This window comes from Calypte anna, chromosome 1 (assembly GCF_003957555.1).
Source record: "Calypte anna isolate BGI_N300 chromosome 1, bCalAnn1_v1.p, whole genome shotgun sequence".
NCBI lineage: Eukaryota > Metazoa > Chordata > Aves > Apodiformes > Trochilidae > Calypte > Calypte anna.
In genome coordinates this window covers 93,801,347-93,815,556 of record NC_044244.1, presented here as the reverse complement: position 1 = coordinate 93,815,556, position 14,210 = coordinate 93,801,347, and the positions used below count along the sequence as shown (strand labels likewise).

The following is a 14,210-nucleotide window of genomic DNA, read 5'->3' as shown; positions in this document are numbered from 1 at the left end:
TGCACCAACTAACCAGGACCTGCAGGTCAGCTACTTGGTGCCTCCATTTTACCAGCAAGCAAGGGCAGGAGGGCCAAAAGCAGCCCTAGTTATTCGCAGGTGACCTCCTGAGGGAGGGAGGGCAGGCACACGGGGAGCACAGCTCCACAGCCCCCACACCTCAAGTACTCACCCAGAGCAGTGATGGACACCGGGGTGCTCGCGTGCCGCTCCCCAACAATCTGCCACTCCCCATCCAGCGTCCGCGTCCACTCGGCCACCCGGCACTCGTAGTGGCCCTCATCTGCCTTGATGCTGTTGAAGACCTCCAGGGTGAAGGAGCCAGGCCGGACCTGCTCCACCTGGATGCCCCCATAGCTGCTGCGCTCAGCGTACGAGGGGCCCGGCTGCAGGGTGCCCTCTCGATCCAGACGCACAATTTCACTGCGCCGGTTCAGCTTGTCCACCAGCAGCCAGGTGATGGAGAGACGGCTTTGGGGCCCGAAGCCCGAGCGCACGTTGCAGCCAAAGCGCAGGCTCTCCCCTTCCAAGACACTGCTGGCATTGTTGACAATCTCCAAGGAGATGCTGGTCTCTAAGGAGAAAAACGCATACACACAGGGGAGATGATACACACTCGCCACTTTTTGGTCTGCCAGAAGGACGCTGATGGCCTTTATAGGAGAGAGGCTTTATACCAGGTGCAGAAAACTGCCCACACATTTGGGTCCAGGCACGTCTCAACCTCATGCGTGACCACATCCAAAACCAGCCTGTGGGCAGCGAGCTGCTCCTGGTGACTTGCACACTCAAAGCAGGTGTAGGACAAAACTGGGAGAAATCTCTCTGCCTATGGCTCATGAGACATTGCTGCATCTTCTGGTTGCAGGTCCGGGATGGGATCTCGGCAAACTTGAGGGAATTTGTGTTGCTACAACATGCACTGGCTCTGCCAAAAAAAGCTTCCAGCTCCCTGGGATTCACGTCATCATGATCACCATCTTGCCACGTCCATTTCTACAACACCTTTTGGGAGAAGCTCTCCCAAACTCCCACTGCTTCCACACTAGAAGTAGCTATCAGTATCTGGTAACACCAAAAAAACCTGGCAACTTGAGCTTCCCAGAGATGTAGGGCTTTAAGGCTGTTTTTTCAGAGATACTGAATTCTGGTTACTTGTGCTGTCTTCCAGATGAGTTTTGGACACTTAGCACCCTTGAAAAATCATCCCATTTATTCCTAGAGTTGGTGATTTATGAAATGGCAAAAATGAAACCTGTCTGAAAGGTGGCTGTGTCTACAAATAATACATTTTAGACATTTGTCCAGTGCAAGATTTCTAGTTAGGGTAATTTTCAAAGCCAAATAAATGAGACCAAACATTGGCAGGAGAGAAAAGAAACAGAATTTCTTTTGGAGAAATGAGGAAGGGAAAAAAAGCTAGAGGAAAGGGCTGCATTTCCCTACAAACCTAAGAGTAGGAAACAAACATTGTACAAAATCCTCTTGCAGTTACCCTCTCCTTGGTCAAAGCCTGCTGCCAGGGTAGTCTTGGCAACACGTGCATGATCCATCATGCCACGGTTACCTCAGCTGCAGAGAGCAAAACAAGGAATGAGTCCATGGACCCTCTCATCCCTTCATGGCCAAATTTACCATGTTTGTCTGATAAACATAAAAGGCATTCAGGCAAGCCTTGGGCAGAGTTGTTTTCACATCATATTCGCAGACACATGGTGACCATGACAGAGCTCCATGACAGAGAGCAAACAAGGGCTTGAGAAGCACACAAACCCTGGTTTCTCCCAGTATAGATGTCTTGCAAGACAGTCATTGAACAGTCTTCAGGAACCTAGAAGCCCTCAGGATAAACCAGGGCCAAGCTGGTCTCCCGTTATGCCTGCTGAGTACTTTAGAGCTCCCAGCTCCTCGTAGAACAAGGCAAGGAGAGAAGTATGAAGAGCAAGTCAGAGGCTGTCACACATCTTCAGCTCAAGGACAAAATTACCATTTTGGGGAGATTTCCCTAGGTGGGGGCAAGTTTCCCACCTATGGCCCTAACACACATCCTTCCTTCTCTAATATCCCCTTCCCTTAAAAAACAAGATAAATCTTGCCAGCTGGAATTCCAAGCTTCCACAGCATGCTTTATCCTCCCTCTTTGTCAAAGTCTGGGCTCATCATGGCCTCACCAGCTAGCTGCCCAGTAGAACAACAGCCCCAGGAGTGGATAGGCAAGTCTCTACTTACTGAGAGGCAGGACGGTGATGGGGATGTTCTTTGGCCGCTTGCTCTCCTTGTCAATGAAGTCCCCTGTCACAGTCTTCTCCCGCTCCGTCACCCGGCAGTTGTACTTGCCACTGTCCTCAAGGCGGAGGCGATAGATCTTCAGCACAAAAACGTTATCACTTTCTTTGGCTACCTTGAGCTGGCCCATGGCCTCACGCTGCGCAAACTCATTGTTGAGTACTGGCACGGCGTTGGGCCCCAGGCTGGCAATCAGGGAGCTGTTGAAGGCCCAGGAGATGGAGAAGTAGCGGTCAGGGACATTCTGTGCCTCCAGGATGCACCGAAACTCCACTGGCTCGCCCACGATGTACGTCCGTTTCTCCGTCTCCAACCGTACGCTGAACTCCTTATCTGGGGAGAGACATCAACTCATGTCAGCATGGGAAAGCCCATCAGGACAGCTGGAACACCTCATGCAAGGTATTTCCAACCTGCCACTCTGTCGATGTATAGTCGGACACACGCATCAAATGGTGGATGAGCTTGCTTTTGCTATGAGAGCCCAGATCAGCAATACTACAGAAAAGCCAGCTTGCTGCCCAGCATGCAAGAGCTGCAAGGCCTCCACATCCATAATCCTCTTTCCCAGCTGTTATTCCTGGGAGCAGCTCTGCTGAGACATCAGACTACCCTCTCCTTGGTCAAAGCCCATTGCCAAGGTAGTCTGGGCAATATGTGTAAGATTCATCATGCCACAGCTACCTGAGTCACAGAGAGCAAAACAAGTAACAAGATCATGGATTCAGTGGCACTGTAAGATGTAAGCTGGAGACTAGTCCTATTCACATCCTACTCAATTGGGGGTTGAGAGGCAGGACCTTTGGGGAGAGAGGAAGAAAAAGCTCAGCTGGGTCTTTAGATCCTTGTGCAACACTGAAGTGCTTGCTGAAAGGTTTTTGATTTATTTTCAGCTGTACCACTCTATTAATGGCCTGTGCTAGCAACAATGCTTAAGATGTATATTTTAGCTCCTGTGTCAGCCACAGATCACTGAAAGGCAGATCACCCAAGCCCCCTTGCTGCCCCAGTGTCCTATAGTTGCTATTTGCTGACATCAGCCCTGCCCAATGGGCAGTGCTCAGGCCCTCCATCACTCTGCCAGCAGCTGGGCAAACAGCAAAGGAAGGAGCTGAGCCCCAGCCATCCAGCAAAGGTGCATCCATGTTTTCCACCTCCTCCCACCACCCATCCGAGCAAGAAAAGGCAGAGGAGACACTGACCGGTGGCTTGCACGCTGACAACAGCACCCTGGGAACGCTTGCGGGTCATGGCATACCAAGACTTGTCTGGGTCCTGGATCCACTCCGCCGCCTCACAATAAAACTCGCCCTGATCTGACGGGTGGAGGTTGTAGATGGTGAGCTTTGAGGTGGTCTCCCCCACTTTGTCCAAGCGGATGTCCCCCGTGGCCTGGCGCTGGGCGTAGGCACTGCCGGCCCGCAGGACAAAGTCACGGCTGAGGGAGATGACCTCCACAGGCGCCTCGCTGCCTCGCTGCCGGTACCAGCTGATGGAGACATGGCTGTGCTGGGCCGTGCTCTTGGACACCTCGCACTTCAGCTCCAGGGAGTCGTGCTCCACTTTGTTCAGTGTCTGCGGGATTGCTGTCACTCGGAGCGAGTCAGGGATCACTGCAGCAAAGGGGATGAGGATACACAGCACAAGAGTTAGCAACACTGAGCCTCAAGCCTAGAGGCATTACAAAGGAGGGATGGGGGAGAGGTTTCTTTGTATGTTTGTAATTAATCATTAAGTATTAACAAGGCCCACCCAAAAAAGGAAAATCATCCGCAAAGCCCTTGGTTGGGAAAGACTGAGACCTGCAGCACAAAGTCCAGCACTGTGCCTAAATTCCTTCTCAGTGGCCTCAGTGATTGCACAGTTTGCAGTCATGCTGCAGAGCAGCACAGCTTAATGCATCCACTTCTCATCGAGCCATTTTGTCATGGGCAACACCCTCCTTCACCGTGTGCCCCCCTTCATGACCCTTCTCCTGCCTATATCCTTCAGCCACTCCTTAGCTCTAGTATGGTCTTCCCCACTCAAGTTACCAGCAAGGCCAAGATAAACTTAGTTAGTTCCTTTAATCTTCCCTCATAAAAAAAATCTGGAGATACCTTCTCCTTTGTTTATACTGTTTCAGGTTTTAATTACCCCCTCAGGCCAAGCGAAAGGGTTTCTGCATTAGGAGGGAAGCTGCTTCTCTGAGGGGAGCAATGCAATTGCAGCCTGCCCAGTGCCAGCTCCCAGGACGCATCAAGGCACTTGGTAATAAAATTGCTGGCTACTTCTCTAGTTGATTTACTGGAAGAAAGAAAGTACAGCTGCTAAAATCAGGATGAAAAAGAAACTGCAGCCCCCCCAACCTTGTTACTTTTAGCAAGCATCCTAATCTTAGCAAGAGTTTCTACCACCAGAAGATAAGACTTTCCAAAATCTTTTTAGACTTTGTTGTCTTAAGAAGTATCACACAGAAAGAAAAATTCAAACCTTCTCCCAAGCCCTGCAAACAAGGCAGTGTTAGTGAGCATGCTTATGCCCACGGTTTCACCATGTACTGATGGAATATAATTAACATATCTCAGTTCTGTTTCATTCACAGCACTGGAAGGTCTGACAAAATTAGCTGATCTGTCGAAAGCTGCATCTGTTTCATTCAGCCATGGCTACAAAATGCAATAAACTGCAGAGAAGAAAACTGCTGTGCTTATTTATGGCAGAAGTCAAAAGCAGAAAAGGAAGAAAGAAAAAACTCAACAGATAGAAGTAAACAAGAAGGAAATCTTCCCACTTCCAACTGAACAAGGGCATTTGCTTTGACCATGCATTCAGTACCCGGGTCCTAGAAAGACTATTAACATGGCAGGTCATTGCCCCTGTCCTTGCAGTCACATCTCCTACCTCTCGTCCCCTCATTTTCCTCCAAACTGGTCCTATCCCCTGACCACCAGTCACAGCCTCTGGCAGATCAAAGCCAGGAGCCCACCTGGTTTCACCCTTCTCCCTTCCTTCCAACTCCCAGCAAAGCAGAGGTGACAGTGGCAACTAACCTTGCTGGTTCACGCCGCATGCACAGCAAGATTGAAATTTCTCATTTGAAACCTTTATGAATAATTCCCAGAGCCACACAGCTCCGTTCTCTTTGCCCTCCAGCTCTTGTAACTTTTCTTATGTTATTCAAATGAATTAAACCTGATCATCACCTTGCTGGAGTTACTTTCCTGCTGAGCTGCTTTGAAGGTAGAGCTCCCTGCCACACCAGTCTCTCACGGGGAGAAAGCAGGTTATCTGAAGCAAACCTGCCTGTCCTCCTTCCCCCAGTTTGAGTGACCTGGGTACCTCACTGGGTGCCTGTGTGCCCCCCAGCTCTGCTCAGCAGCACAGTCACTCGCTGGCTATGGGCAAGGCACACCCTGCCTGGCTCTGTGGGGTGAATACCAGGCAGGCAGGCACTTGGCTTGCCAGATGCAGAGCTGCCTCCTCCCTGGTTCTGAGAAGCCTGCTCAAAGGCTGGGCCTCAAGCTAGTGCTTGCCACAACGTTCCCCGAACAGGTTAAAGCCTTGCACAAGCACCATGTTGCCAGATGGAACCATGACTTTGTATTTCCAGTTCATAACCTGACTGGAAGGTTAGCATCTTTTACACCATGTGGGCAAGCTATTGCAAAATGCATTCCTAGAGAAAAATCAGGAAGCGGCAGTGGCATGCTGTTGAAGGCTGTAATTTAAATGTGGTAATGCCTGACACACTGTGATGCGTTCCTCCTGCTCTTTTGGTTAAAAAAGCCAAAGTGATCTTCCCAGATAGAGGACATGGTATGACCATAGGTCACATGCAGCTTTGAGGCCTTCATCTTGAATCAGCCTGCCATGGGGATACATTCGGTCTGCATCACCTTCCTAACCAAGAGGACTAGAGGCCTGTTTGATAAATGAAATCACAGTTTCCAAATGATCAAACGCTGGCAGGAACAGACCAGAGCTCTGAGCTGCCCAGGCCAGTGGGAAGGCCTTGCACTTTGTACCACTGCTCTCACGCTTGGCCAGTGATGCACAAGCAACTTTTCTAGTCACACTGAAAGATGTGCCTTGAGTACCAGGTCACAGCTCATTTCACAAACTCAATGAGCATTTCATTCTGAGTGCTGTGGAGCATTGGGTACTCCTGCAGCAGGGCTACAGGTCTGCTGGGGCTCACACGCCACCCCAAGGCACAGACCCCACAGGCCTGTGTTGTCAAGAGAGCTACAGCCCATTGGGATGAAGCAGATCAGGCCTAGAAGTAACGGAGAGAAAAGCAAGCAGAGAATGCTGTGGAGGTGCTCTCCAGGACACGATGGCATACACAGGGAGATGCATTATCAGAAAAGTTCTTCCCAAGCCAGTCATCCTGCTTAGGTTTCAAAGACATAAGCTTTCTTATTAGGATATGGGTGACTCTTTGCATGGTGTGCAGCCAGGAACCCTGGCTCTGCTGCCAGCCATCACACTGTCGAGCTGCCCACACTCATCCTGCAACCACCCACCATGGGAAGCACCAGAATTTCCAGGAGCACTCTGCAAGCAGAAAAACGCTTGAAAGCAAGGGTAAAGTTAGACAAGAGGCATCTCTGTGTGAAGGGGAAGAGGGCTACACCTGACACAGAGCTGATATGGATAATACAGGCCACATCTTGCTTGCTCTTTCTCACCCAGCTCCTGCCTATTTCTCTCCCAGGCATCCTGGCTGCACTTCCCCTAGCATTCAGCTTGCCTCCTGCTTGTCACCCAACACAAGTGCATCCCTACAGCTGTCATGACCCCTAGAGGTGTCAGCAGAGCTCCTCTCTCTCCAGAATCAAGGTTGGGTTTGGCAGCAACTCGTTGGACAGAGAGATGAGCAGCTGAAAAGCACTTGCTGAGAGCAAACCTATTGTGCTACTACCATCCATGAGCCAGAGCCTGGCCACAGCTGATAGCACTGAGCTTGCAACTACAGCATTAAAAAAAAAAAAAAAAAGCAAGAAGTGCAGCATTTCTTCTTGGTTCCCAAGCCAAAAGTTACTGCAGAAGGCACTGGGATAGGTACTTGGTATTGCGTGGGCTGCTAAGCACAAAAACACATTTTGAGAGCTCCTGAAATATTAAATGTAAATATTGCCACTAGAGGGTGTCAGGGTCCCAGCTAGAGAAAGACCCAGACCCCTGCTGCCAGGATGAGGAGGGTTCCCAGAGGTGACTGGGTGATGCCCACAGGCATCACCTTCAGGAAGCCTGCACACTGAGCTCCAGTCAAACCCACCTCAAATGCACACACCTCAATAAAGCACAGTCAATGAGCACTTGGTGAGCTAATTAATGCTAACTTTAAGAGATGGAAATGGCTTTAATTCTCCCAGAAAACAAGTGGGGAGCAGAGACTGGAGTTCCTGGATCTGGATTTGGTGCATACCTCAGTATGCTTTCCTCTGAGCCCCAGGACCAGATCCCTTTCCAGCGGCTCCTGGCACCATGCTGAAGTCTGCTTTGTGCAAAAGAGGACATGACCCTAGGATCCTTTTCCCCTAGGCTTGTTCTGGTTTGTGCTTGGGTATCCAAAACTTTGACCACCTCCAAGGTGACAGCTGTCAAAGCTTTTATGTTCTGGACACAATTCAGACAGTTACCAGAATTTCATCCACTTGCGAACAAGACAGCAAACTTGCCTGAATACTGTTTCATTGTTTAGGGATGAAGAAGGAGTGAATGGCTGGGAACTAGAGGGTCTCTAGCTCAAGCTGGTAACAGCACGGCACTTAGCACCATGGCAGCCTTACACACAGGAGGCTGTTCAGGAATAAAACAACTTACACAGAGTACATAGCACAGTGGGACCACCTCAGATCCTTTGTAGGACAACTAAAACTCTTCTTCTCTTGAATTTTGTTACAGGTTTTACCACTTTAGAGGCACTGTATGGTGGTGTGTCTTCAGCTGCCCACTTCATACTGTCTGCTTGCCAAGTGTCAAGTGTGAGCTATTTAGGAAGAACAAATACACATACTGCCTGCTTCTAGAGAATTGCTTCTGGCTGAGAAATACCACTTTGGATTTTGCAGGGAATTAATGCAAGAGCTATGTTTCCATCTGCCCTGCAACATCTTGTTGCCCTGTAGGGATCCCAGCTCAGCACCATGAACCTTCTTCCCAACCCCTCTGGTTGTGCATGGAAGACAGAAACAAGCTGCTCAAGATGAACCACAATGCCAGTGTCACTAGTCCAGAGATGAGCATTGGGAAGGCACCAAATGGCACCACAAATGGCATTACAGGTGGGAGCATGAAGTGCAGAGACACAGGACTGTGTCCTCTGCAACCTGTTAATCCTCTTGGGGACACCCACACCATCCCATGTGGAAAGAGGGATGGTCTGCCACCAGAGCTGTTCCAATGCCACAGGAACAGCTGCCTCAGGATCTGCCCTCTCCCAGCCACTGCAAGCTCTCAGGGAGCCACACTCCTTATATCCCTCCCCCACACACTGCTATTGATTTCCATTCCTTTCAAGATTCAAATGCGTGTGCATGTGTGTGGCACGAGGAAGGGGGTAGTGATAAGGCAGGAGAGATACCAAGATTAGCAATATAATCCTCTCAAGCCTTCATGCCTGACAATTAGCTGTACATGCCGATCCATACCTGCTGCAGCACACCAGACACTGCTCTTCCTCATCAATCAAAACCTTGTGTAATGCCTTCAGCACAGAGGAAAACACATGCTGTGTTATGCTGCAAAACCACTGAAGACCCTCAAATGTCACCTTTGCAAGAAGACAAAACCGAGCAGATCATGCTGCAGCCTTTGTTTGCCTTATTTTTAAGTCCCAACTATACACTTGCAGGTGGCCTAGGGTGGGCAGAAGGAAGCTTTGCTCCTGTTGTTTCTGCTTGTAAGCATCCCCCTGAGAGCAGAATTTGAGGAGGCAAACCAACCACCCCAATGTGTATTTTTGCTGTGACTGAAGCTGTGAGATCTGCATGCAAAACTTCCCTCTTCTTTTCCTTGGCTACCAATGGAGCATTAGGCTCCTGGTACCACAGGGAAAACGTAAAGCAAGTGTTAATAATCTGGCTGGTTTGGGGACTACTTTCCTCCAGTAAAGCCCCACCTGCACTGAGAAATAAGGATGGATGAATACAGGTTTAAATGAAAAGCAGCTAAAGGACTACTAATTGTCTAACTAAATTAGAAAGTCATACAGTTAGAACTAAATTAGAAGTCATACACTTTTCTGCATTAGTCAGTGAATTCACTTCAAGCTCCTGAAGGAATAAGCAGAAGTTGCACTATGGTCTAAAAAAAAAGCAGTCAGAATATACTTTTAATACTCATGCAAATGTTTAAGCCTTATTTTAAATGAGAAGTTAAGCTATGAAGTAAGTCACTTCCAGTCGCTGCACAATCAAGAAATACAGAATGAAGGACTGTATGACCACAAGATGCTACAGTAAGAGCAGGAAAATAAAATAAAATAAAATAAAATAAAATAAAATAAAATAAAACATATCCTCAGTTTGCATGTTTGCAGCTTTTTTAGAAGGGAAGTTTGTTACTGATTCAGCTGCTGGCAGAAGGCAAAAGGGGAGCTGAAGAGTTAAGTAAGACGGCATGGCAGTTGTTTCACAGCAGTAGTAATAAATTCTCCAATTACAATAGTATCCTTGTTGGTACATTAACGACTGGCTGGAACGATTAGGCCCACATAAATGCATTTCCCAGAGCAACTGTGTGAGTTCAAGCAGCCACTGGGAAAGGACGAAAGAAAAAAGAAGTAAGTAATCTAGGAGAAAGCAAAATAAAAATCGGACAGAAGACACAAGAGTTGGAAATTAGGTAAGCTTTCCCACTCAGGGCCTGAACTTCTCCTCGCTTCAGGCTCTGTTAATTGCACACCCAGCCTGCCCCACACACCCGTTCATGGCTGTCCCTGTGCACAGAGGATCCTGTGGCACAGCCTGCTCCTCACTCCATGACATTCTTTGCAAGAGGAACTTCCCAGCCAAAGTCACACATCCAAGCTGTATGGGACTGCAGAGTCATAAACTCATGCACCCAACACAGGCACATGTGGCAGAGAAGCTCCTTTGCAGCTTCCCAAGCCTCAGAGGAATCCACAGGGGTTGGCAGCGGGTGCCTTGTGGCCCCAGCAGCAACGCATTCCCCGTGCACCCAGGGCAGGTAGGGGGTTAAGATGTGCTCAGCCCCAGCTCTGGCTTCTCCTTGATGGACCCAGGGGAGCTACAGCTTTCCCAGCTGCTCACAAGTGCTTTGGCTCCAGGAGAAAGGGTACTCACCTTCCTCTTTCCCCTTGGGCTTTACTCTGGGGCTCCAGCCCCACCAGTACAGTGCTGTTCAGAGCAGTTCTCCCACCAGTGAGTGGTGGATGCTGCTCCCAAACCGCTGGTTCCCTTACCTCAGCTACTTTGGATGCAGTGTGGCAGGAACCAGGAGCACATTCACATCCACTGCCCCTGTTTTGTTGTGCTTCATCACTAAAGCTGCTTCAGGTAGTAGGGAAAGGCCAGCTCCCACTAAAAAGCTGATTCTCCTCTGTCCCAAAGGAGACCCTGAGGAGCTTATTAGGACAGCTAATTTAGGTGGAGAAGTTCAAGTGACCTCATTGAAAGAATAAAAAGAAGAGAAAACAGAACAGGGTGGTAAAAGGACAAGGGTGTGGCACCCAGCAGTGAGGGTCACCACTTGTTCATTAAGCAAAAATTAGCCAAAGCATTGATGGAGCAAACCCTGACTACAGGCAGCTTGAGGGGCAGAGATGCTGGGGATGCAGAGGGACCCAAAGAGCACTGAGAGCCAGGTGTGTGGCAGGGTCGGAGATCATATCTGCCTCCATCTCCCAAACATAGCAATAAGGAAAACTTTTTTCTTTTTTTCTTCTCTGCAATCCTGCTCTGTGAAGCAGATGCTTGCTTATAAGGTGGAGAGTACAAACAAGCCTGCAAGTAAAAACAGACATGAGGTAGTAGCAGAGAAATTACATCCCCGGCACTGGGGAAATCTGTGACAGCTTGGATGTCCCTGCTCTCTTGCCCCACACCTGACAAGACAAAGTCCACTGGTAGGCTCTGCAGTGACAGTGTACCCAATCCAACACTCCACGCAGACCTGGACAGTATTCAGGCACATTGTGACACTGTCCTGCTCCTGAAGCTCTGCTGAGGGTGACACTCATGTGCTGGTCTCTGGGAATGTGGGACCCCCCTGTGCTACAGCTGCATTGCTCAGTGACATCTTCCCCGGGGGTGCCAGCCCAGCCCAGCACTGCTGAGAACCCCACCAACCCCCTCCAAATCAGAGCCCAGGGGATACATCTGAGGAGGGCAGCAGCAGGCTGCAGACCACCACGCACCACACCACCTGCTCACCTGCAGAGGCAATAACCTCGGGCAGCCAGCCAAGGTGAGTCAGCTCACAAATCCCTCCTTCTCCATCTTCTCTCCTGCAATCTCACCTCTGTGAGGGTTTGGCTCTCCTGCTGATCCCGAAGGGCACCAGTGAGCTACCGCAGCTTAAGGCAAAGCCTAAGCCACTGCAAACACAAGGGCAGAGAGCATCAGCATGCAACTCTTGCACTGAGGGTTAAGCTGATACGTTTTATTTAACAGTACTTGTGAGCTCAGAGCAGGGGCATGGGAATCTGTGGTGATTTAAACTGGCACAGGGCAACTTGCTAAGCCACAGCCTCCTGGAGCCCACAGGACAGCCAGGGAAAAAGGGAAAACCGAAAAAAAAAAAAAAAAAAAAAGACCACCCAGCAAACACAGAGCCAAGGCACTAATGCAACCTGGGCTCCTCTGAAGCTGTGCATACAACGCTGTCCTAATGTTTTAAACCTCCAAAGCTGAAGTCAAGAAATTATAGAAATGGCAAGCTTAGCAAATCCTCTTTTCTGAAATTTTGAAAAAGCCTTATTTAATTCAACCTACTGTGTTTAGGGAGGCAAGCAGGCAATATAAACAGCTGAACAGGGAGAGTTGTGTAAGTACCATTTGAAAACAATCAAAATGCATCTCAGGCCATATTCCCCCTGGACTATAATAGGTTGTGGTGCTTTACAGTCAGGTGAGTCGCCTTTCTCAAAAATCAATTTTCAAGGAGGATTCTCCTCTACTTCAACTATACAACTAAGACCAGGAGCAGCACTAGAAATAAGAATGCATGAGTTTTTTTCAGAGATTAGTGCCTCCACTTCAAGACCTTGGAAGGGATCATACAGGAGGTCAAGACACGCACGTAAGAGCTGTTTTTCCTTAATTTATGCAATAATGAAGGCTTTGAGACCTTGCAAGCCTCATTCTTCCATTGGCCTTTGGGGATCTGACTTGTCCTGAGAGCTGCAAAGCCCAGGACTACAGCTTCCAATGACCTCTTCTGGTCATCCACTCTTTCAGCTCAGCAGTAATGATTTATTTTTGCTCCCAGGGAAAGATGACACAGGCCAAGACACACTAGGGAGATAATTTTTGCAAGCAGCAGTTTTTAAACTGAGGACTCTAAAGGTTCCCAAACTGAGAATCTGAGCCCATCTCTTCAAAAACCCACCTTCCTGCTAAGCACACAAAACCAAAGCATTTCAGCCCTCAAAAAAAAAAAAAAAAAAAAGCACCAAAGGAAACACAGAGTTGGGCTTTATTCTCTAGTACAGTGTGAATTTCTGTTCAGCCAATGCCTGGGTCTTACGTTCCCATAGGAAGAAAAAGTGAAAATGCTGACATCCTGATGCACAGACAGGGAAAGAAACCAGAATCACATCATATTCACATGCAAATTACTGAGAGATACAGGGTGGCTAATAAATAGATGAGAAAAAGTTCTGAAATCCAAGAACAAAAAAACCACCACATACAAACTAAGACAATGGAAATTGCTCATAAAAGATATATCTTTACTAGACAACAATCATCTACTAAGCCACAAAGTCAGCATGAGCTGGAGGGATTTCAGGAGCTGGAATGAAGGACGTTGGTTGTTCTGGACATTTACACGCTCCCAACAAGGTTTTGGCAGCTCAGAACCATTACTCTGAAGCTAGCACTCCTGTGATGAATGAAAGTCTGGCTCTTACAGGATAGAGTCCAAGTTCTCCAACCACGAGGACCACCTGTTCTTCTCCTGCACTAGAGAAATGTGGAAAGCAGAATTAAAAGAGAGTAGTGCAAATTCAGCCAAGTGGTTGACAGACTTCTGCCACTGGATCAAGGCACCACAGATAAAAGCAGGCGACATCCACTTCTGCAAATATATATTCCTGATGAGTTCTTTTTCTACTGTACTGCATTTTTGCATGGTCTACAAGGCTCGAACAGCATCCTCATGCACAGCTACAGAAGGGCACATCAATTTTCCCTACAGTGCTGTATTTGAAGGAGATGAGGAAGAAGTCAAGGCAGTGGAAAGAGCTGCGAGCAAGGATCAGTTAATGGCAATAATGACACCATCATCTTGCCTTGGCAAGGCACATAAAGAAACCCTTTTTTTATGCCACTTCTAAAGCAGCAGCTCCTAAACCAAATAGACAAATGGAAATGATTAATTTCTTGCCACACTAATTGTATTCTGAATGCTTTTGGAATGGCCTTTGCACCCTTTCAGTGTGGCGGCAGTGCAACAACTATCCAAAGGAAGCTTTGATCTTCTCCAGTAGCGAGTGCTCTATGCAACCACAATGAACTGACAGCAGAGTTAGCCATAGAGAAATGAGCAGGAGGTCTTCCACAACAAATGCTAAATGCTGAATGGCAGCAGAATTTCAGAAAGAGATGGATGCTTCCTCCAGCTTTACGGTTAATGGCTGCTTTTTTCTTCTGATGAAGTGACCCCACAAGGCAAGCAGCCCTGTAGAAAGATGGCTCATTCAGGGCCAGAAGCACAGATGCAAATCACTAATGGTTACAGTCAGAAGGGAG

The 14,210-nt window shown here is 48.4% G+C and overlaps 1 protein-coding gene across 2 annotated transcripts in view; it reads right to left on the bottom strand.

The window, feature by feature from the left end:
* Positions 1-14,210, bottom strand: part of IGSF3 (immunoglobulin superfamily member 3) — a 99,007-nt gene that overhangs the window by 33,152 nt on the left and 51,645 nt on the right. The window contains exons 3-5 of one of the 2 annotated variants that reach the window (XM_030465774.1): positions 3,489-3,899; positions 2,230-2,619; positions 173-574 (exon numbers count right to left, since the gene is read on the bottom strand). In XM_030465774.1, coding sequence (XP_030321634.1) covers positions 173-574; positions 2,230-2,619; positions 3,489-3,899 — 1,203 coding nt within the window. The remainder of the gene's footprint in view (positions 1-172; positions 575-2,229; positions 2,620-3,488; positions 3,900-14,210) is intronic. The other variant, XM_030465777.1, reaches the window with a different exon arrangement.